This window comes from Rattus rattus, chromosome 9, assembly GCF_011064425.1.
Source record: "Rattus rattus isolate New Zealand chromosome 9, Rrattus_CSIRO_v1, whole genome shotgun sequence".
Classification (NCBI taxonomy): Eukaryota; Metazoa; Chordata; class Mammalia; order Rodentia; family Muridae; genus Rattus; species Rattus rattus.
The window spans coordinates 10004512-10029539 of record NC_046162.1 but is presented as its reverse complement, the minus strand read 5'-3'; the positions used below and the strand labels follow the sequence as shown (position 1 = coordinate 10029539).

Below are 25028 nucleotides of genomic sequence, written 5' to 3'. Positions count from 1 at the left end.
GGGTGGTAGAAGAACTTAAGGCAGCCAAAGTTACAGAAGTAACCAGCGGTGGAACTGGGATTTGAGCATGATACTACCTAAAGCTTAAAGTGAAAATAGTAAAAATCCAGGAGATGGGTGGGGAAATGGCTCAACTGGTGAAGTGTTCTACAGACAAGCAGAGGGACATGAGTACGAGCCCTAGAAACCACATAGAGAGTTGAGTACAGAGCATGTCCCACACTTCCAGTGCTGGGGAGACAGAGACAGGATTGTGGCTGAGGGTCTGTGTCTGGCCATCTGGCAGAATTTATGAGTTCTGGTGAAAGTGAGAGACCCTGCCTCAAAAACTGAGATGGAGAGTAAGTGAGAAAGACATCTGAAGTTGGCGCCTGCCTTCATGTGTCCCCTCTAACACATACACACAAAAGCCAGAAGAGACTAAACTGATGCATCCATCAGCCGATACTGCTGCCCTTGAGTGAGAGTGCTCTCTCTAGTGAGAGAAACAATGAGGAAATGTTTCCTAATGAGGAAACAACACTTGAATGTTAGAAAATCCAAGGTTAGCAGCAAGCGTGTGGAACTTTGGTGGGAGAAGTGTTTAGTTGGGGAGATCTAAATGTGTTTAATTGGGAGTACCTTTAAACCTCTTGTTCCTGCTCTGCTCTGAACTGTGAGAAGGGCATGGCGCCATGCTTGCCTCTGTCTTGTACCAGGTGGAGTCCCGGTTATGTCTTGTTTGGATTGTCAGCCCGTTTTTGCAGTGTTTTCAAGTTGACCTGCCTAACTCCCTAACTCTCTCTTCTCTCTCCCCTGTTTATGCTCTCTTCTTCTCCGTCAACACATCCCACTGTGCAGCTGACAAGGTCAATGATGACTTCTACACCAAGAGAAGGCACCTGGCAGAGCTAGCTGCCAAGGGAAATCTCCCTTTGCACCCGGTAAGAGTGGAAGATGAGCCTCGGGCCTTCAGCCCAGAGCACGGGCCTGCCCAGCAGAATGGACAGAAGTCTCGCACCAACAAGATGCCCCCGCATCCCCTGGCCTACAACTCTACAGCCAACTTTAAGACCTGGGACCCCAGTGACCAGTCTCTCCGGCGGCAGGCTTACGGCAACAAGGGCAAGCTTGGCATAGCTGAGTCAGGCTCTTGCGACCCCCTGGGGACTCGCACCCAGCACTTCCCACCCACACAGCCATACTTCATCACCAACAGCAAAACAGAAGTGACTGTCTGAGCTTTCACTTCAGGGAGCACCCTGGAGACCACACTCAACTGAGAGAGGCAAAAAATACCATTCCACCTACACCTTCCTGGTCCTGTACACCCCCACTCCCAACCCCACCCCCAACCCCAACCCCTCAGCAGACACACACACTCCGTTCTACAGGAACCAACCACAGACCTACTCGTGATAAGGAATCATGCTTTTCCTGGGTCATGCCTAATACGCTCCCGCAGGCAGCTGAGCGAGACCGAAGCATGGACATTGAGCAATACAGAGGGGGAAACTTTAAGCTTCAGGCCCAAATTGTGGGGGCTCGTTTTCCTTCTCCCCCAACAGAAAACTGAAATCCATTATAACAGATGTATAAGTAGCACAATTTAGACAAACTGCCCATGGAGTGTACTGGGTTCCCCGGTTCTGTCTTTCCTGGTAGAAGGAAAAGGGTAGGTACACAGAGAGGAGTGGCTCAGAGTGTCCGGAAGGAATTTGCTCTTGTCACAAGCATTTCCTAGTCCAAAGAAGTGATGCAAATGCAGAATAGTGAGGAGGGTGAGGCCGTAATGGACTCTGAGCATTACATTGATGGAACATTGCATACCGTCGAAACTGAAAGCAAAAATCTCACAAAGTAAGTCTTCTCTAAGCCCACCGCCAATGATGGGAAAGGGAAGGACATTCTAAAGAACTCCCTGAAAGACCATGATGTTGACAGTGATGGGCTTTTATGATGGCCAGAGGGTCCAGAGAATAATAAAGAACGAACTTTTAAAGTGACATGTTAAATGAACACACAAAATATTAATTTTTTCTGGGGCTTAGAGAACCTGCAGTTGGAGGGTAACAGCAGGTGAGATGGACACCGAGGAGCCTTCACTTCCCGGGTCATCTCTAAGAACTGCAACAAAGACAAAATGTCCTTTATGACCTGTCTGTCCCCACCACCCTTTCCCTTTCAGCGTGCTGCTGCCACTGCTGCCAAACTTCAACTGCTTTGGAGTGAAAAATGTCATAAGCGTGGGTGGTGCCTTCAGTGTGTTGCTGTTGTTTAAGTGATGGTCTCGTTTCCCAAGTACATCCTCTGTTCCTTTACCCTTCCCGCCTCCTGTTTCTCCTGCAGTAGTGATGTTCTGTCTCTCCTCTGTAGGTGAGCCCAACCAATTAACACCCTTTGAAGGAGCTGCTACAATGTCAGAGGTACCTAAGAACAGCCCAACTCCCTCCCTCCCGCCAGATTACCTCCAGGGCCACTTCATGCCATCCTTTCTTACCTGGACTCTCCCAAGGTTGCTTTCAGATTGGTTCCAACACCCAACAGCTATTGGGTCCCAGCAAGGAAGGTCCTCCTAAAAGTCCTTCATTTGGTGGAAGCACAGGCAGGTGCATGGAGAGGCAAGAGAGTTTTGTTTAGAGAGAAAAGTCTGCAACTGTTCCCCGAAGCTCTTAGCTAATTAACAAGCATCTTCTAAAATCTCACAGCTTCTTTGGTGTAAAAATCTAGTGAAATAGAATTGGAGCATTCCATGGGATGCTCTGCTGCCTGGGCTCTCTGGCATCACAGCAGCATCAGCACAGCAGATAGTTTCCATGTTCCAAGCAAGCAGAAAGGACCTGGCAATATCTTTGATCTCTCTGGGGCTGTCTCCCATCTGAAGCATGGGGAGTCTGGCCTAAGTTAAGCCTTTTCGGTGTTTTAAAAACAGCACTCTGTTCTTATTTACAGAAGAGAGTCTGCAAAGATCAAACTCTATAATATTCCCAAATAAGAAGAGGTGCAGAGAAGGGCAACACAGAGGTCAGAGGTCAGAGAAATGTTGAGACCCCAGCACTCTCCATAGTGGAGTATGATCTTGCACATCTCTCTTTGACATGAGTTAGTTACACCCTCGCCACGCACACTGGGGGTTTATCATCACAGTATTGGTATCTTACTGCATTTGCTTTTAAACTAGGTTATTTTGAAAGAGAAGCATCCTGTCTTTATCACATATAGAACACTAGTATCCATCACCATGTACAGACAATAAACATGGAAAACATTGGCTTCAAAGACAAAACTCTAGTGAAGGTCTGGCCTGCTCTCTTCTCTTTCAAAAAGACATTAATGCAGTTAAAGATACTGGTACCCAATAGAGAGCTCGTCCTTAAAAGGAATTCAGTGAAGCGGAATGCAGGTGAAAAGAAACTCCTCTTTTTAGAATTGGTGTTAAATTGTGCCCTGTATCCATATGCTACCTCCATGACATACAGTTTGCATGTACTAGTGACATACAGTCCTACTTCAAGAAACACTAGGGTGACTTATCTGAGAGGTTCTTTCCAGGTCAAGTTCTGCAATCCATCCCTTCCTTCTAGCTTATTTTTCCCTCTCTACTCCCTTCACCTCCCCTTTATCCAACTCTAAGTTAAAGAAGGTCTTTCTTGATCCCCAGTCTATATTAGTCTATTTCTTACTCACCCTTCTTGTTGACGTAGACTTCGTCCAAGTAGACTTGGCTCCCTGGTCTGCAGTTGTAATTTTGACTTCCAAGACACAGTCTGGCCACTAGCATGTAGCATACACTTCCCACATGATGCGGCCACAGACAGCTCTCATACTGCTTGCCTCATTGCTTTCTGTTTGACTTTGGAAGATGAAATGAGAAGTGACAATCAGCAGGGAATATCTGTTTATTCTTTGCCTTCCTCTTGGGAAGGTAGGTAGCTCTTATGACACTGAAAGAGAGCATGATCTGTACAATAATTGAAGACAATGAGTAAGATTATACAACTGTTTTCTTCTCCTTCCATCAGACCCCCAGTTTCTAACTCTATGGGACCAGATCATGGCTTCCCTCACCTTCCTGGAGTCTCAGCCTCCACCCGCCTTGGGCTCTGCCTGGAATTCCCATCTAACTCCCCCCCCCCAGTTTTTTTTTGTGTAAATGGAGCATATTTTATGTGCAAATATTTTAGTAACCATATGTTCTGCAAGTAAACCCGTGTTAACACTTGTCACACTGCAGAGTTTATGATACAATAACACTTCCTACAATGAAGAAAAAAACATTTGTTTGTTTTCTAAGAATGTTTATTTGTAAACATATGTATTCACTATATTAATATGAATTTCTTACCTGGCAATAAACTGATTATATGTGATGCTCAGGGTGTCTTCTCATGCTTCTGGAGCCCCTCAGGTTGGTATGAGTCTCTCCTGGGAACTGCTCAGCACTGATTCTTCCAGGCTCAGTACTAATCCTCTCAGGCAATGGAAGCTCCTAGTTGTTGGCAACGTATACAAGCTTTCCAGACCTATTGTTTAGTCTTTTTGATAAGTATGCACATGTCGGAATTAACTGGGTCTTTAATATGGCATGGCTGGTTCTCTTCACCATCACTCAATCCATATCAATAACAAAGAATCTGGCTGAGCCTCAGACATTTGCTTTCTTACTAGTAAGGGCGATGGTGGGCATGACTACTGACAAGAAGGGAGAAGGAAGTCTCTTCCCCTATTTATTCAACTGCATTTCCTGGCTGGCTTCCATCATTTCGCCAGCATCAGACAGAAACTTGTTCAAAACAGCTCTCCCTGAAAGAGGCCGAACGTCTGAAACACCAAGGAGAAGAAACTAACTTCAGAAGCGAAGGAGGGCTGGCCAGATGGCTCAGCAGGTAAAGGAGCCTGCCACCAAGCCTGGGACCTGCCTTTGATACCAGGACCCCACAAGGTAGAAGGAGAGGGCTAATTCCTGCAAGCTGTTTGCTGATGTCCACAAATACTCTATGGTATGTATGCAACCCTCCAAATAATAAATAAACAAACCAATTAATTAATTAAAATGGAAAAGGAAAAATAATATCCTGGGAAGGGATGAGGAATATGACAGGAAAACTATCAAACTGGGGACCTTTGTCATGTAGGTTATCACCACAGATAGTTGAGGCTTAGGTCGTAGGTAAACTTTTCCCCCGTCTTTTCTTGATTTTATCTGTATATTTAAAAATCAGCATATAATGTACAAGATACCGTTATGACATTTGGGGATCAGGGGTGTTCCTTGTGGTTCCCTGTCTCCTGCCCCCACTATGTGCGTGGTTCCCAGCTTCCCACATTCTTCCTTGTGTTTGTCCTGCGTGTAGTCCCCAGTCCTTCCTCATCACCCACCACTACCCTCACACATGCGTCCATTACAGGATGAGAGGATGGCATCTCATGTGGAAGAGAACATGTGTTCTTGTCTTTCTTTGTCTGGGTCACTTTGCTTAAAGGTATACTCTTGAGATCCTTGTGTTTTTCTGCAAATCCATGATTTCATATTTATTTACAGCTGAGAAATATTCCATCAGTTTTATGTCACACACTTTCATTATCAATTTACCTTTTAATGGGTACTGAAGCTGGCTTCATATCTTTGCTCTCATGAATGTTAACTCTGTAAAGAGGCATTGCCAGGTACGTTTTAAACCAGCTCTCAGGAGGTAGACGGGACTGATTCCCGTGAACTTGAGGCTGGTGGGTCTATACAGTGAGTGGTGAGACAAGGCTAGATGAACATGTTAAGTACACTGTCTCAGAATTAAACCATCCACATCTGATCTGTATCATTCATGGACTGATTCCTGGGGCTTCCATGAGGAAACAGTCCTAGGTTGGCGAGTATGAACATTTTCAGTGTGAGAGGAAGCTGCTGAAAGCCTAGAGAGGCACCAGTTGGTAACCAGAAATCATCCGCTGTGCACGAGCTTCGACATGTGCGAAGATGTCAGAGCTGGGGTAGGAAAGTGCTGCTGCTCACATCCAGAGGCCTAAGGTCCTCCAGGAATGACACTTCTAAGCTGGGGCTATTCAGAAAGTCTTTCCATATCAAGCAATGGGGAGTGTGGATCCTGAGCTATGTACTCTGGTAGATTCTATGGTATATAGCCCCACAGTCAGAGCCATATGAAAGAAAAGAGTGCTCTTCTGGCACGTGAGCGTGTACAGAGGTCAAGCTACAAACCAGGACGTATCGGAGCCAACCAATGGAGTACAGAGAAGTATGCCTTTGTGGGGAGAGACGCACTTCTGTGCTTTAAGCCACCTGAGCTAAGTCACAACTCATGAACAACAAGCAAGATACCTCTGCAGAGACAGATACGACTAAACACGGTGTCTTGGCACATTTAATCCTCACAATTATCTGCTTCAGAGCTTTAGTATAGAGAGGTATCTAAAACTGAAGTCATTCAAATCACTTCATCTAGTAAGTGGTGGAATGGGGATTTGAACTTGAAAGCTCATCTTCACCTGCTCTGCCAGCAGTTCTCACTTGCTTGAGTGTGTGGGTCAGTGAGAGAGCTGGGGATACAGGCTGATCCCTAAGCTCCCTTGCAGAGCGTGGATGAAGATGGTGTGAATTAGTTTAGGGCAGCCAAGTGCTTAGAACAAGCTTCCTACCATCTCAAGGCAGCTGCCGACGGGTGGGGCTTGCAACTCTTCCTAAGATTTCAGGATTTAGACAAAATGGAATGGAGCTATGTGTATCCATTCAGAGAGAGGGAACCTTTGTAGGTGCATCCTTTGGCTTTGCTGGAAGGTTCTGTTGTCCTGCATCAGCAGTAGACTTTGAGAGCAGTGCTGTTGGCTCTGCCCCTCTTTCACCATGTTCCTGGGCCCAGGAAGTAGCTTTCTTTGTGACTCTATTAGGAAGTTTGGGTTAATCCTCAGTCCTGCTCTCTCACCAGTAGGCAGAGCATCACCTCCAAATCACCGTGTCAGTGTATGCGGCCACAGGTTGAAACCCTCATCTCTCTCACATGTCCCTGCAACACTAGCATGCTGCGGCATGGCCTGGTAAGCCTGCAGTACCTTGAGTGCTGTTCAGTACCTGAGTAGTGAACAGATACTCCTTTCCACCCTTTCTCCCCTCCCTTCTTTCTTCAGAGTTTCTGGCTTCAAACTCAGAATCTGCCCATATTTCTGTTCCCAGCACTAAAATTTCAGATGTGAACCATCATGTCTGATTGACGACCTAATATTTGGTGCATTTGGTGCCTTGGATTGTCTTGCAAAGCTATAGATTCCTTGCTCAGAATGGTGTTTGGCAACACACAAAACACTTAGAATTCAACAGCTCATTCTCTTAGAATATAGTCACAGAAGTATTAAAAAAAACTCCATGTTTTGTGATGTAGAAATATATACTTATATATACTTTTAAAACATGTATTTATATATTTATATTTTATAAATATATATACACTTTTTTGATGTTTTTCCCTCAGTAACACATCCCACTGGTATTGGTGTCTTTATGTTTTGTTGCTTCATTTATCATTTGAGAAACATACTAAATTTTAATGATATTCATGTAAAAGCAAAGCTTTCCCCATTTAAATTCATAAGGCCACCGAGTTCTAGCTACAGATCCCTGCAAAGGTTCATGGTGAGAGTCAAATGCCCTTGGACTGGCAGATTTAGGAGACACAGAGCTTTCCCTGACTCCATGCTTCCATGGTCTTGGCATTAGAATAGGGATAGCAATATAGCTACTACTGGCTGTTGTAGAGAAGAAAAATACTATCAGCTCAGGGCTTGATACTTGGCAAACAGGCATTTTTGTTATCATAATAATTATTTCTTATGTGCTTATGTAAGTTACTCTATGAAGTGGTATTTTATTATCTTCCACTCACAGAAGAAAACACAAAGGATCAGACGTGTTAAGCTTGCTCAAGTAACATCCTTCAGGGGCGGAGCTATCTGACACGTGGCTCTTAATCTCTTGACCATATACTAAGTTTTACTTAGCTAGATTCTGGAGTAGACAACAAAATATACTTCTAGTTCATCACCCCTCCTGAGAAGACAGATTTAGGTGTTAAGGCCTAGTAGTCACCTACCTGTCTAAAACAATATTGAGTAAGTTCTGTCCAGTCTAGTGCTTAGAAGACCTCAATCACAAAGACCTCACTGTTTCCAAAATGGAAAGACTCTATTTGTAAAACCCAACAGATTTTATTATAACTCTAGACCCAGACTGGATAATCATTGTCTGAATATTAAAAATAATAACAATGCTTATAAACAAATGAATACTTATTATATAACAGGCTCTGGACTAGCCATTATACATGCTTGACAGAACTCCAAACAAAAGTTTTACACCCATGTTCAAGATGGAGAAAATTAAGGCTCATTGAAGTCAAATGATCCATTCATGACCTAGTGAATATCATGTTTGGAAGTCAACACTGTTCCAAAACAATTCTATTGCCAGGGCCAATTAATTCTTACATGATTCTTACCTATGCTTGCTTCCTCTCCTATACAACTATATGTGGATCAAAAATAGTTCTAAGAAAATAAAGAGAAGACGTAATCTTCTAGACAAGGCTGGGTCCACAGATTGGTGTCTCTTATTCCCTTGTCACTGATACAGAGGCACTGAGTGATCATTGGCAATTGGTGTCTCTGTTCATCTTCTTCATATCTATTCTCTATATTTCACAGATGACCAACAAAAAAGACCCAGTGTTTATAATTCCCGAGTGTCTGAGTAGGGAAGGAAAGCAAGACAAGAGGAGGATTCTGGGACAAATAGACAGGAAACTAAGAATTCTAACTTTCTCTCAGATTCAGCCTCAAGCTCTTGATCAAATACCATTATATCACCTATGGAGGCCCAAAGAAAGACACCCAGTGGCCTTCCCTGGTTCTGCCAGACTGGGGTAACTGGGAGAAAGACACCGAAGCACCCGCTGTGGGTAACAATGATGAACAAATGTGTTATGGAGAGATGTAAAGTGGAGCACATAGTGGAGAGATGGACAAGAAAGCGAAGCTGAGGAATCCATACACTCTGAGGAAAGGTTGGACTGGAGACACAACAGCAGTAAGCACAAGTAGATGTGAGGTGGCCATGCAGTAGTCATGCTGCAGTTGGGGTCTGTGTCAATATCTGTAGCCTGAGTGGCCACCAAATGTCATGCAGATGTCTCTGGTCTAGTCTTCCTCTGAGGCACTAAGCTGAGCAGGCCCTGCTCCTCATGCACCACCACGAGCTGGAAAGCTATCTGCACAGTAGAGCTAACCCTGATGGTGGGGTAGGAGGTAATGAAGGGTGGGTGGAAGGGACAGGTGAGCTGGCCCTGAGAGTATGAGCATGGGAGAGCTGATTCCATCCCTGGTCTGCTCTGGGGGGCTTGAGAGATTGGATGCCTGTGGCAGGTAGCGGGGCTGGCCCTGAGAGTGTGAGAGTTGGGGAGCAGGAAAATGGGCCTGTACCTTGCTTGTACAGCACAATGGAGCTGACCCTGGTGGCAAGGCATGGGTGAAATGGCCCCAGCACATAAAAGGCAGGAGAGCTGTTAGCTGGGACAATGCCAGTGACCTCCTCCTGGTGGTGTGGGAGGCAGGAGACCTGGCCGACTGACTCAGCTACCTCCCAGGCCCAGGTCCATGGCTTTGAGTTGGTTAACCTCAACATCTACTGTCTGTGTTCTGCTGCAGTTCATGAAGGGGCCGGTTTTGCACACACAGAGCTGCAGGACCTCCATGACTTAGGGCAATAACAGGATATCTAAGAGGAGTCCCAATGAGGATCCAGTATTGATGATGTAGCAGAAGCCAGAGGCCTAGAACCAGACCACTTACTCATTGCAATGAACATTTGCAAGTACAGGTGTATGAACAAAAGGGCATACTGTGGGACACACTGTGACATGCTATAGTTTCCATGACAAGGTATTTTGGGCTTTTGTTTTGTTTCTATTCTATTTTACTTTTTTTTTGAGGGTGAGGATGCATGGGTGGGGGGAAGATACTAAAGGATCTAGAAATGAGTAGGATTATGGTACATGATTAAATTCACAAAGAATCAATAAAAGTTACATATACACACATACACACACACACACATACACACACACACACACACACATCTCTGGAATGCAACTAGAAAAAAGATGTTGTTATCTAAAGAGAGCTGTTCTCTGGCTCTCTGTGAAGGATGAAAATATGTATTCATCAGAGTTTTTGTTGATATAACAAAGTTTTTGAGAATGATTTAGTGAAGAAAAAGGGAAAGAAAAATAGGTTCATGGTTCCAGAGATTTGAGTTTATCATGTCAGGGAAGGTGTAGTAGAGAAGACCAGCTCATATCAGAGCACACAGGAGGAAAGGGAAAGAGGGGAGGAAGGGGGGAGGTGGAGGAGGAGGAAAAAGGGGAAAGGAGTACAGGAAGAGGAGAAGAGGAAGAGGGAGAAAGAAAAGGAAGAGGAGGAGGAGGAGGAGGGGAGAAGGGAGGAGGAAGAAAGAGACCTGTGCTATCAGACCTCCTGTGTTCCTTCGGTTCGATCTGAGTCCCTAGACTATGAGATGGTACCATCCATGTGAAGATGATGTTTACTCTTTCATCAGTTTCAATTGGAAGCACCCAGTGTATGCCTTGCTCATCTCATAGGTGTATCTTAATCTAATCTAGTTGGTCTGCAAGACTAAGGAACACCAAGGAGGAACCTGGGAGCCTCAGAAATGACTTGAGCCCCAATCAGCAGAAAAGCAAATCACTGAAGTCTTGTTATGACAATGAAGTAAGAGAGCGTACATACACATGCCAACTTAGAGAACGCAGCAGTCAATGCTTTACATTTTAATCGAGGTAATTGCACCCAGGCCATGGGGTTTAAGAAAGCACCATTTTGATCGACTTTGAGTGAGACATGAGTGAATTCGGTGTTGTGTTTTGCTCTAATTTTTTTATAGTGGTATCATGAGAAAGACCAGGATATAATTGGTGTGTGTGTGTGTGTGTGTGTGTGTGTGTGCGTGTGTGTGTGTGTGCGTGTGTGTATGTCTGTCTCTCTGTCTGTCTGTGTCTTGTGTCTCTGTGTAAACTACTAAATATAATTTAATACAATGTTTTAAGAAAACAGAAAGAAAATCAATTATTCCTTAGTAAATGTTGCTTGTTCGTAGAAAGGATTTTTTTGATCTAGAAATCTATAAACCATAAAATAATAATTAATGAGGTACAAGGTAGTAATAAAAATCTGAGAACTCTTGGATTTAGATGATGTATTAGTTTGCATAATTATTATTATTTTGCATATCATAATTCTCCCCATACTTGTCAATTAAAAAGTAATGTATTCACATCTCCCTGCCATATCTCCTTTCATCTTCATGGTTTCTTGTTTGTTTGTTTGTTTACTTTTTTTCGTGTTTGCAGTGGGTACAGCAGTGAAGATAGCAACCTCCTCTCTATCAGGAGCTTCTGCTCTGCTGGGTTCTGTGTGAGTCCTTCTTCTATCTGTTGTTAAATGTTTAGGGATTCAGTCCTGTGCAAACCATGTGAGCTCACGGTGCCATGACTATGTCTTATCCATGTGACAGAGCTTTATGGCCCTCTTCTCTAGTGTCAAGCTCTTCCATTCCTTCTGATCCCTCTTTAGTGGTGTCCCTTGAGCCCTGCAGAGAGTGTCCTACTTAAGGCGGAACACACAGCTATCACTTATTCTCAGTACCTCAGTATCTCTGTTTTCTGCATTGACTACCATTCACCGAAAAGAAATGCTGCTTTGCTGAAGACAGCACTGGCTTTCAGATCTGAGCAACTCAGTAGGAGTCAGTTTGACAGCATGTCTACTCACTGCTGCAAAAGCACTAGAATCACCCTCATGCCTGTGACATCTCCAGCTCTGAGCCTTTGACCAGGTCAAAGATCTACAGTATTGAACACGAACTCCCTCTTGTGGAATGAGCTTCAGATCCAATAAGAAATTGTGTGTTTACTCCCATAATTGTTGTGCCCCTATTGTACCAGTAGGCACACATTGCCTAACAAGTTGGTATTACAGCATTTAAGGTTCAGAAATGAGAAAGATCATTAGTGATTTTTCTTCCCCAGTTGCCTACAAAGCAATTTCCTTCCTTATGAAAGCTAGCCAGTAAGTACAGAGGATGCTTCCAGCTCGTTCACAGTAGTTTCTCTCTGTTCAGCAACCAAGGAATTGTGTCTTTAGCAATAAGGTCTTACTATCCTGTTCAGGTAGGCAACCAAGGCCAATGTAGGAACTTCAACGTAAGAGCTTATTCTGAACCTCCTGGAGGGAAAAGTAGGAAGGACAGTTCAACTCAGGCCTAAGTGAGCATTTCCTGGATATGGCTCTGGTAGAAGAGAAAATGAGAACAACTGAAAATGGCATCTTATAAAAGTAAAATGTATCTACACAGCAAAGGAAACTGTCGATCAAATGAGGCATCAACCCACAGAAAGAGAAAATCTTTGTCATCTATATATCTGTCAGAGGATTAGTGTCTAGAACATACAGAGAACTTAAACAGAGCAGGAAAACAAGATACCAATTAAAAATAAGCTAGAGAATCGAATAAGATCCTTAAAAGAACAAGCACAAATACTCATTAGGCACTTGTTCAACATCCTTCATCATTAGAAAAATGGGATTCCACTTCACTCAAGTCAAAATGGCTTTCATCAAGAACCCGTGTCAACAAATGCTGGACTGGAGATAGGGAAAGAGGAAGTCTTATACATTGTTATCGGGAGTGTAAATTAATGCAGCATCCATGGAAATCAGTCTGAAAGCTTCTTTAAAAAAAAAAATAAAGAGTGGCTATATGACCCAATTATATTATGCGAGTATATACCCAAGGGTTTCATATCCTGCCACAGAGATGATTGCATGGCCACATTCACATTCATTGCTGCTCTATTCACAGTAGCTAAAAATGGAAGCAGCCTAAATGTCAGTCTGTTGGTGAGCAAGTAGTGGAAATGAGGCATGTACACACAGTGAAATTCCACTCAACGCTAAAGAAAATGGAAAATTATGAAACTTGCAGGAAGATGAACGGGACTAGAAATATTATGCTGAACTAAGTAACCCTGGCCCAGAGAGTGGGCCACCACATACTCATATGTAGACCATGGTTTCAAATTCTTAGTTTGTTTGATTAGCTTGGAATATTTGTAGAGACTTGAAAGTGAGAGGAGGGCCAATGGGCTGAAGTGGCAGACCATGTGTGATGAAAACATAGGGAGAGAAAACTGAGGGCAACAAGATTCTAAAAGATGGATATGTGGGAGAAGAGGAGGCCTGAGGGATCATTCAAACTAAGAATCTGTGGTAAATTAGGAGAAAACCTACTACTTTATAGGCTAATTTAAAATCATAATGTAAAAAGAGTTTGAGCAGAGAGGTACCATGTGTGGGTGGATAAAGCCAAACTCAGGAGCCATGAGTTGATTTAATTAAACATCATTGAAAAGTACTTTTAATGCCCTAAACATTCTTAGTAAAATCTTAACAAGTATGCTTATTTCATTATTAAAATGAAAAATTTGAGATAAAGAACAGGAAGCATAAAAACAAAAGGGAGAAGAATTTTTTTGGTGTGTGTTAAGGTGTGGGATATTTCCCTGGGAACTGCTAACTAGGAAGGCGCTCAGAAGCTCACAAAACTATACTTTTATAAAAAACAACACCTATTTTTATAGTGTCTGGGCTCAGAAGTCTGAATATAACGTACTCTGTCCTATAAATTGAAGTCTTTAATGAGGTCTGGGTCTGGGTTTCGCCTTGGGGTTCAGCAGGTAAAAGTATGCTCTAAACTCTCGGAGTTGGTGCTGGATTTCAGATCTCAAGGCTCTTGGGCCGACTGTTGGAGTTTTTAGTTGGTTCTTACAAAAGCTCACATCAACTTCTTCCCATGTTGGTATCTCCAGTATAGTGGCTTGATTCATCAGAGTGGGAGAACGCACACACACACACACACACACACACACACACACACACACACACACACACACACACACACACAAATCCGAGTGTCATTGTCAGGGCAATATTTGAGGTCTCATATGTTCAAGCTACACCCAATGTGGTACACAATCACCTATTGCCTGTGGATTAAGATGTAGAACTCTCAGCTCCTTGCTGGCCTGCCTGGTGCCATGTTTACTACTAAACTTTGAAAATATAAGCCAGCCCCAATTAAATGCTTTCCCTTATAAGAGTTGCAGTAGTCATGGTGTCTGTTCATAGCAATCAAACCCTGTCTAAGATAACAATCATTTCAAGCCTAATGCCAGAAGTGACATTCTTTCAATGTTGTCACAGTCTATTGATTAGACACAAGTTGATGAAAGAGAAAAGATCACACAAGGCTCTAAAGACCAGAGCAAGAGCTATTGGTGTGTTTTTGGAGGCTGCCTGCCACAGATGGTATCTAAGACCCCTTCCCTACCAAATTATGGACACCTGAAGATGGTTACAACAGCTAGCAGCCAGGTATCCTGGGACCAGACTTGAGTCTTTCATTTGCTCAGTCCTTCATGTGCCTCAGGTTCTCTGTTATTGGATGATAATAGAACTACGCTTCTCGTTCCTTCCCTCTTCGTGAGAATGGGAACTATTTGCCTGAGTTTGGGCACTTTGAGATGTAACACATTCAAAACTTCCAGAATGGTCCATCCAATGTTCTTTTCAGACTGCTGGTTTAATGCCAATAACCAGGCCATCTTGGTAAGCTCAGGTAAAAATAATAGAGCTTCAGCCAAGCAGTCTGAATGACTTTGTGGATATGCAACTTCCATTACTGCTCTTCCTACCTCCCCGTGAGCTTGTGTGGGGGACATGCTCTTCTACTGTGTTAACACCTAAGATTTTAGGGACAGTTGGAGTAGCCAGAATTTTCTTACAAAAGACAAAATTGTACCTGGCACATAAATGTCACTCAGTAAACAGTACACTACCTCCATTAACATCGCCATTGTCCTAGCTAAGTTATTCTTCCATGCTAAGAACTTTAATGCATTCTCTTTAACCCTGCATCTGCAACTCTGATGACAATAATAGCTTTGTTTTATGAATAAGGGAACCAAGAGGTCAAATGACTTAGTCAAGGTCACAGGGCAAGTCCTAGAGTGATCATTTGACTTTGAAATTGGCTGATTCTGCCACTTACAGGCATTCCACTTAACCCTCTCAGTATTGCTGGCTATACTTGGAATCAGTCACTGTGGGGGAAAAAACAGGAGAAGAATGTCTTCATCATCAAGCCTGGCATCTCGCTTATTTTCCTGTCAGATTCCAAATTCTTACTCACACTGTGTTGTACAGTTCAAAGAAAGTGTTTCACATCAAGAAATGTCATGGTTGCTGAAGTAATTTTGTCACATCCTCTTGAAGTTTTCCTCTTTGCCAGTTCAGAGGTTTCACTTAGATTCAAATTGTATAATGCCTCTTTGAAAAGCATTAGAAAAAGGGAGCCTCATTTTTTCAAAAGTCCCAACATCTAAACAGAGCATTCATTGTCTCCATCTTAAAAGATTGAAATTGGGAAGACTCTGAAGATGCAATTTAGGATGTGCAGGTGTCTTACTTTCTGGTAATTTAAAGCTGTTTCTGAGGCTGTTATTTTGTTTTTGTGGTTTGAAGACCCTTTCTCAAAGGCAGTTGAACTGAATGTGCAGTAGTTCTGTAAGCTCGGTATCTGTAGAATTCTTGGTTTCAGCATAACGTGAGTCAACACTCCATAGGTTGTGTTGGGAAAGCCTTTATCCTCACTTTCATTACTTGACATTGGCTCCAGCTTTAGATTAATCAGATGCTCTTTCATGAGGAGTCATTGAAAGTCTTTGACGTTTATTGAACATGGAGAACATGGAGAACACGCTTCTGCTCAGATATCCTTGTTTAGTTATTTATTTACAAACAGAGTCTACTTAGGATTTTCCAGGGAGTGTACAGGACATGGATCCCTTGGTTATCTTCTTTTTTTTCTCCTAAAAATGAGGAACTGGACATTGAGTAACTATATTTCAATATGGGAACAGGAAACAGAAAAGTAGATAACAATGAATTTGAATTCCTCCTTAAATTTCTGAGGAAACCTACTAAGCTTTGTAATGCCTTTGTTCTTCTCGTCTGGAGGACAAATACAGTCACACCAATCCTGTGTTCTTTGAGGACTAGAAAGAAGGCATAGAACAACAACCAAAATAGAACAACGGTGAGTGTTCAATGTTTGGCGTTGTCATTAGTATGAAGCATTTGTGTACCATTGATTTGGACCCACTGATAGACAAGCTAATGGGGTAGGTTGGGTTTTGCATTTTCTTTGTATCAAGGTTATAAGAAAGATGTAGAGACAAGGATGCAAACTTAAGGAAAGAAGCTTGGAAGGAAAATGATGGGAATGACAGCAGCTCACTAAGAGAGGAGGAATCCAATGGGTCAGATCTCAGGCAACACCTTACAGTGGTTAGTGACAGGCCATTACTTCTCCCAGTTGGCACCCAGGGTTTTCATTCTTCAGCATTTGCCAAAGTCAAAGAGATGGGAAAGCCAAAGCTCTCCAAAGTGCCTCAGTTCTTGAATTGAAAACCACAGTTTAGTCCCATTAAGGTACACAAAATCAGGAAAAGCTTTGCATGAAATGGGAAAACATGAGGACATCTCTGTGAAGCATGGGCTAGACATCTGAAAAACATTAGTCTTGACTCAGTCTCAGAAGGATAAGTTTTCCAGGATCAGAAATTCAAGAAATTTGGAGAATTTATTCCTGAGACCTATGTTTAGGAAGAAGCATGTAGGGCATGGTCCTAGGGAGTTTGTATCATTTAAGGGGCAATCTCAGCCCATTTACCAATTTATTTGTTTGCCAGTGTTAGGGATCAAACCCAGAGCCTCGTGCATGCTAGACAAATGTTTTAGAAAATAAGTTACCTCCACAGTTCACATTTTAGAATCTATGTGTCTTAGTCAGTTTCCTGGGGTGTGCATTTGAAAACCACTGTTTGGTAGAGAATAAATAATGGAGCTTCATTTAGCTTATGATTCTGAGGTTTGGACATTTCAAAGTGATGGCCTATATTTTGAGCCACAATGTGGCTGAAGGACATGTGAGCATGTGGGAGACAGACAAAAGGATCAGAAATGTGGCCTGTTACCAGCAACCCAGTCCTGTGGTAATTCCCACGAGCCTTCAGCATTTGAGTACCACCCAAGAATCCCATCACTTACTATGATCACAATGGAAGCCTAACTCTAAGTCTCATTTTTAGAGGGGCCACTCAAACAATAGCACTGTACCACTTTAGGCAATTGATTTAGATATAGCTTTTCTTGTATATGAATTAAGTATAATAATGCACTTTTTAGAAGTTTGTTCATAGGGATGTCTGTGTTCTCACTGATTCACTCAGAAAACACAAGCAGAGCTTTTGCTCTATCAGGACCCATTATTGGTGGACTGCAGTGAGTCAGACACACACCCTGCCTTGTAGGACCTTGGTAAAATATAGCGAGAAAGACTCTGTACCTTCCTTCCTTTGCTCACACTAACCTCCTGTCTATGCCTTGCTTGTACCTTCTTTCCGTCCTTTCACACTACTTCATTCCTACTTCATCTGTATATTTCTGGTTTGCATCCTCCCATCCCCACCACATACCTGGCTAGATTTGTGTAAACAGAAGAACATCCAACCTTTGTACTGTAGAGTCCTTGCCTCTTCCTGAAGCTCCCTAAGTTCTCTTCTGAAGGTTACACATCTATGAGGTTATGGGGGATTCAGTTCAACTCATATCCTTATCTGTGGTGGAAGGTGACTAAAAATTATCCAGAAGGTGGTGAACATGAGGTGCAGATAGCAATCCTGGGAGAACAGCCCTGGGAAATAGTAAATCAAGTTTATGTTATAACATTAGCAGTGGAGAGTGGAGGGTCTGGGCAACAAAGGCGTAGAGGTAAACTGCCTGCTATCTTGCAGATAAATGGAGTTCGAAGAGCATTCATCTAGAGCCAAAAATTCTTGCTATTAATTTCAGCTCTGTATGGGGCCAGCTGCATGAACTTAGACCTTGTTCTCCTTGCTTATATTCTTTAGGGGTGATGCTCATTTATAGTTTAGGACAGATCTGTTCTCCTTTCCCAGTGACCCAGCCCCTATGTGTTTCTTATTCCTTCTTCCATTTCTCTTACTCAAGTTATGACACCTATTAAATGGAACACAATTTCATATTTTTCATCCCAGAATTTTGGGACATGGTTAGATTTGGGTTAGGGAAAAGTCTAAGTCCAGAAAGCTGGAATAAGATTCATTTGGCTAGAACCATTGAACCATTATTGGGATATCGAGGACAGTTCCTGCAGATTGAGAGGTGAAATTTGACAACTTGTAAGAAGTGGCATGTCTTAGACCCGAATAGTATGATCTGGAAGTACCAGGCATTTGAAGAGTGCAGTATAAATTGTTAGGGACAGCTGTTAAGAAACACATGTAGAGACTTGGGTCTGTCACTAGCACTTGGCGAGCTTCTTGCTAGTCTGTTAGGGCACGTGAGCTGCTGTGAGGGTGCATGTACACTGCTCTTTTTTGCAGTCGGCCTCTTCAACCATGGCCTGCATCTTTGCAGGACTTCTTTGAGTAACAGCTGAGATGGATGATGTGAAACCCCAAGAGATTTTAGAAGAAACAAGCACAATTGTCTTTGTGTATTGTAGTCTAACTTTTCTTGGAGAGACATGGTGTCTTAGTTAGGGTTTTATTGCTGTGAACAGATACCATAATCAATGCAAGTTTCATAAAGGACAGCATTTAATTGTGGCTGGCTCACAGGTTCAGAGGTTCAGTCCATTATCATCAAGGCGAGAGCATGGCAGCATCCAGGTAGGCATGGTGCAGGAGGAGCTGAGCTTCTTCACTTGAAGGAAGCCAGGAGCAGGCTGAGCAATCCTCAGGCAGCTAAAAGGTGGGTCTCCAAGTCCACCCCCATCGTGACACACTTCCTCCCACAAGGCCATACCTTCTAATAGTGCCACTCCTTGGGCCAAGAATATGCAAACCATCATGAATGGACTACTGTGTTTTCACCCCAGACAGGAAACCAATGCCAGACAAGGGAGTGAAACTCTCAAGTCCAGTGTGGTGAATCCATCAGTAGTGTATTGAGGTTTTATGTGTAGGAGCATGGGCAAATGGGCTATCTACAGGAGGAGCATGTTGATTCTCAGGCAGCTACATCATCAAATCCACAAACAACCCTCCCAACAAAAACAAATTCCATCACAATAGGGGGGTGAGTTACAATACCTGGGCCCCTCTGTGCAACTTGTAGTCAGCTTCTGAGAAGCTTCCTCTGTTCAGCCACTGAATGTGATGCATGTAACCTCAGGAAGGGAGCCTGTGCTCTTGGAAATTCTGAGTTTTCTGGGCTAAGTCTCATGAGCTTAAGTTACAAGTTTGATGCCTTACTCTAGGAAAGAATGTTTTCTAGTTAGAGGGAAAAGCTCAGAAACCTTCCATCTATTCTTCCTGTCCTGATACATTTTGCCCCCTCTTTTATGATGTTTTTTGAATTTTGGAAGAGGAGATACAGACTTCTGAATTTGTTTTCATTCATGGCTGAGTTGCTACTAAGCCACAGTAACAGTCATTTATTCTTAGTTTGAACAGTTATGAGCCTCCAAAGAAACCATTGCCCATTACAAATAGGAATTTTTCCTCTGTGACTAAGGTTAACAGCATAAGCATCCTTTGAGTGTAATTACAAATGCCTAGAAGCCAATTCAATAGATATAACTCTTTATGAAAACAATAGCAATAGCCTTTCACTGGTACCCATGACCTCACCAACCACAGGGTCTGGATTATGGCACCAAACATTGATTTCCTCCTATGGAGCAGGTCATAAGTGCAATTGGAAAGCAGTTGGTAACACTCAAAACAGCCATGCCACAACTGAGCTAGTGAGAATATCTTATTTGGCATGTGGTACTCAACATCTGCAGCTGAGTATGACTACTGATGACATTTTCATCAGCGACCTAAACATTTCTCAACTATGAAAGTTAGCCAAGAACTATCTCAGTTCCAGTTTGATTTCTTCTTATCTTATAGCCAAATAGTTTAGTCTCCTTGCTATCTAGCTCTGACATGCAGAGAATAGTATTAACAATAGTCTTTGCTATGGGGCTTCGAGAGCTTCCATGGTCAACTCCTCATAGGCAGGTGGCTTAACCTGGTACTGGATCTTGAGAGTGCTTTTCCCACACATGCCATGTAAGGTATCTTCATTCATACTCTATAAGTGCTGTGTGTATCATTCTTCCAGATGCTTCTCCTGGCTCATGAAATGTCCAAGGGACTCCAAACTTACAAGACACTAAATAAGCAAACCTTTTCACAGACTCTCTGAAGGTTAATTAATATCTATTTCAAGCAAGTGCCAGTTGGTCTTTAGCAGCTAAGGGAGTACTTTAAAATGTTAGAAGGTCCAATAGAGCGGACAAAGATCTCATTATCCATATCAATTATCGATTGCTCCACTAAAATAGCAGTGTTGTCTATAAGGGTGAGAATAAGAGACACTGCCTTCCTCTACAGTCTGGATCTTCCCTATGAACCATCCATGCTTCCCATCTTGACACTGGTGCTCATGTCCCTGCCCTGATGAGCACATCCAGACTGGCTTATACTACTTGACTTGACCGAAGCTTACAGGGCAGCAAAGCTACCTTCTTATTTACTGTGTCTATTACTGGAGCTGGGTCCCCAGTTTTCATGGGTTCTTGGGTAGTCCATTATTTCTCCAATGGCTATGCATGGCTATGTAAAGGGTCTCAGGCTGTCCGAACAATCTCTTTCCCATATACTGTCTTGCAGTGGAGAGTATGCACAGCATGCTTTGAGGGGGTAGTTTCCCTATTCTATGATAATATTTAATATTTTGTTTACCTATGCTGTGGTCATTCACTATTTTTAAAGCCTTCTGATGAACTGTCGTACAGACTCTAAGGCCTCCCAGAGGTTGTCTATCACACTATTTGGCTTTCTGTCAACTTCTTTTTCTGTAAGAACTTCAGTTCAACACAAATCATACCACATTTGTTTATGAGTGATCAGTTTCATCAGCTTTCCTGTTCCTCTCATCCTGTTGAATGTTTTAAGACCTTACAGACCCAATTTATATGCTGTCTAATATTAAATCCCACCATGGTGCTTAGCAAAGCTGCTAGAGCCCTATATACCAGCCCCAAAGTCCTGGGTGAATGAACCATATTTAATTCCCCTCTGAACAAAACCCTATTAGAGCCAATGAACTCGACATCACACATGGCTTTCCATATGTCCCGTTTGTTCAGTGACTCCTGATTCTCTGTTGTTTTTAGTTTCTCTGTTTATGGAGACCTCAGTCAGCAATAACTTAATGTCCCATAAGAGCCAGTCCAGCAGGAGATTGGTTTCCTTCACATTGTCATATGTTATATAATCCATGGCTCAAGGAGGGGTGGGTGTTTAGTACTGCTTCCAGGGCACTTGTACTAGCTACCTCTGCATTCTCTGTATGCCTCACAGTCTCTCAAGACAGGACAGGCTATGTGGTACTATTTAATTTCTCAGTTCAAGCAGTTCAGAGGCAGAGTTTTCCCTATCAGAGATTTTTTCTTTCACTGTATCTTTTACTAGTCATAAGTGAGAGGTGTGCTTTTTCATTTCCATTTCACTTGCTGTGTGCCACTGCCTGCCTAACCCCCCAAAATATTCCAAGTCTTTGGATCTCAAGAAGGGTTTTGTGCCCCAGGTCTAACCTTTAGTCTCTGTCTTATGTGCCACCAGATTGAAGAAATGTCAGGATAACATCTCCATCTCATCTTTTCCCCATATTTCTTTTCCTAACAAATAAGAGACTATGGTGGAGGATATATATTCCTTGTAATTCCTCAACATGGTATAGAAGTACTTTCTTGGAAGATAGCTCAGTTTTCCCCATAGCAAAAGCCATACAATTTCCAGCACTACCTGCCCAGGATCCCATCTCATGCATGCTATTCTCAGGGGTCTCTGCCATAGGGTGCATCCCCATACTCTGGTGCACCCCATTGATTAAGGAGGCATGCAGAGGAAAATAGCTGGCATGGGATTCCTTCTAGGAACAGTCTACCCACAAAAAACTTAACTTTGATTACATGTTTTATAATACTCATGTGAATATTACTAAATCGAGGGACTTCATCATTCCGTCCAGTATGGAGGAAAGGTAGTTTGACTTTAGTGTTAAATGTCCTTTTGACAAATGTCAAAATATGTCTGGGAGCCAGGCCTCTGGGCATGCCCCATTATGTTGAAAACACTAGTTGGTGTGGAAAGACCATCTTAAGTGTGGGCAGAACATTCTCTGGGCAGGAGATCCCTGACTCCAGGAAGTGGAGAAAGATCACCAGCAGCCATACCTTTGTGCCTTCTTCTTCACACGGATGTAGTATGAAGAGCTACTCCAAGCCTGTGCTGGTGACTTCCCTATCATACAGGCTGTATCCTGGAAGTGTGAGATAAATAAGCCCTTTCTTCCTTACGTTCAGAGGCAAAGAATTAACTAATACAGAATATAACAATAAACAGCTCCTCACTCCATCTTTTCTGTCAGACACTTCTTGAGCCCCACTTTGTTTCCTCTTGGCTAACTGACTAATTTTCAGGCCTTGCCATAGCTGTGGAAAATAGCATACACTGCCTGTTCCACTTTTCTGACTCTTTGCCTTTCTGCTTCAAACATCTGAAGAGTATGTGAGGCTGAATGGGTTAATACTCATGGTCCTAATCTTAAGCAATGGAAGGTAAGAACTTGTTGTCTGTAACCAGACTTTCAGACTATTTTATTCAGTTCTTTTCCCTACTGCTCTACTTCACCCTTTGCTTCCAACCCTCCAACACCAGGTAGGAAAGAATGATAGAGGAGAAAGAAGGATGTCAATCTAATTAGACTACTTCCTACTGATTTGGGGTTTCTAGCTTTTTGGGACAAGTCCAATCTTCATTAGGATGTCTCCAACTTACAATCCAGCAACTAACCAGCAACCAGCCACCAGCCACCAGCCACCAGCCACCAGCCACTAGCCACCAGCCACCAGCCACCAGCAACCAGCCATCAGCAGGCAGCTGTTAGGATTGTCCTGAAGCTGTTTGTATTTTGATGCTAATCCTGTTTCCCCAAGAAGGGCTGCCAGGCCATGTGCTTCAGCTTTGTCTTTCTTCTACCTCCTCTTCTTCTGTCAGTCAACCTCCCCCCAAATATCTCTTTGTCTCTGTCTCTGTCTCTCTCTCTCCCTCTCTCTCTCTCTCTGTCTCTCTCTCTCTCTCTCTCTCTCAAACTCTTCAGCTCCCTTCCTCAGCCCAATTATCAGCTCTCGCCTTCATTTTATAAGTTAAAATGGGGAGAAGGTTCTGATGAAGTCATCTGAGTACTGAGCAGTGACTCCGCAGGCCTTCTTGGGAAAGCAGAATTAGCATCAAAATACAAACAGCTCCAGGGCAATCCACAAGAATCAGCAATGAGCAACCAACAGCAGAGGGAACAGAAGCTGCCACAGCACCTAGGGGCGATGACATTTTTATACCCTCTGAAGAATACCCCAGAATTGCAAATGTGAACTATCTTCATTTGACAAATCACATCCCCACCGGACATAGCACAAGACAAATCATAACGGCTGTGGAGAATTGAAGCAGCCCTGCATCCCACACCTGGGATTAAAACAAGAACATATTCCCATATTATATCTGTATTTTTAAAGAAACCAAATTCTCACTACACTTGTCCACTTCTGATTGGGGGCTGCCTTTAACTTGCTCTGTAATCTAATGCCACCCACTCCGTTGCAGATTACTGTATTACTTTACTATTTGTGTCTATACTGTCCATCTCTTCTCATTGGAGTGGAGCTTCCTGAGAGTGACGATCTCTGTTGCCATGATGACCAGCATCCACCATAGTGCCTATGACAGAGTAGGTGTTCTTCCTGGGCCTTATGAAAGCACAAAAGATGACTGAAGGAAGTGTCTTAGGGTTTTGATGATTAAGATGCTTCCCATGTACTATAACAGCACCACCATTGCTTACGGGAAGAGATGTGCAAAGAAACAAGAAACATGGCTTCATTAGGACCTCAAAGATTCTCAAAGCCATTTAATATCTATCAATGGCCCAACTCTGTGTGTGGCCTCATATTCTTTAAAGAGAGGCCACTAGCATTTCTAGTGAAGTGAGCACTGATGTGCTTGGCTCCAGCTCACACTGCTCAACCTGGAACACTCTCTTCAAGCTTTTCCTCTTCTACCCTGTCATGTGGCGGGTCCTTTGTGTCACCTGAAGGAGAGTGTCGCTCTGGAACACAGCTTCATACATCTTTCTTATTTGGAGCCATTTTCCCTCGAGAATTTGTTGCCTGACCCCAGGTATATGGCTATATAAAATATCCACCTAAATTCAACATTTTATAAAAATAAACCATAAATTTACTTAGAAGTAATTCTTTGATATACATGCAATCTTTTCACTTATTACAAATGAAAACTAGTTTGCATGCCAATAAGAGTGATGTGCCTGCTTGATTTTGTATAAAGAACTAAATCTTGGCCGAATATTTGATAGTATGGGATATAGAATTTTTAAATGAGTTCAGAGTTGATACATAGTTTGGATGTATAACTGTCAATGCTATGGACATAATGACATAGTACATTGAGGCTGGAGTATGTTTAGACCATTTTTAGAAATTATTGCAAATTCTCTTTTAACCTCAAGCCAAAATTCATTTAGTAATTAAAAAAAAACAAATGATCTACTTTTAAAACTTTAAACTTAAAGTTTTAAAATTAAATATTCTAACAAAATACAACCCAAAGATATACTAATTTGATATGTTTATGCTGAGGAATGGTGGAGGAATATATGAAAATATTTGTTTTCCATGATTAGAGCATTGTGTTTCTGTAAGAGCAGAATATTCTGTATGTACCACGGAAACCCTGCAATTGCTAGCAGATAAA

The 25028-nt window shown here is 42.6% G+C and overlaps 1 protein-coding gene across 3 annotated transcripts in view; it reads left to right on the top strand.

The window, feature by feature from the left end:
- The window catches only part of Shisa9 (shisa family member 9), a 293828-nt gene extending 289473 nt beyond the window's left edge, over positions 1-4355 (top strand). For all 3 annotated transcript variants that reach the window (XM_032911780.1, XM_032911781.1, XM_032911779.1), the window contains one exon: positions 841-4355. In XM_032911780.1, the coding sequence (XP_032767671.1) occupies positions 841-1220 (380 nt within the window). In that variant the 3' untranslated portion in view covers positions 1221-4355. The remainder of the gene's footprint in view (positions 1-840) is intronic.
- Positions 4356-25028: the final 20673 nt, after the last annotated feature.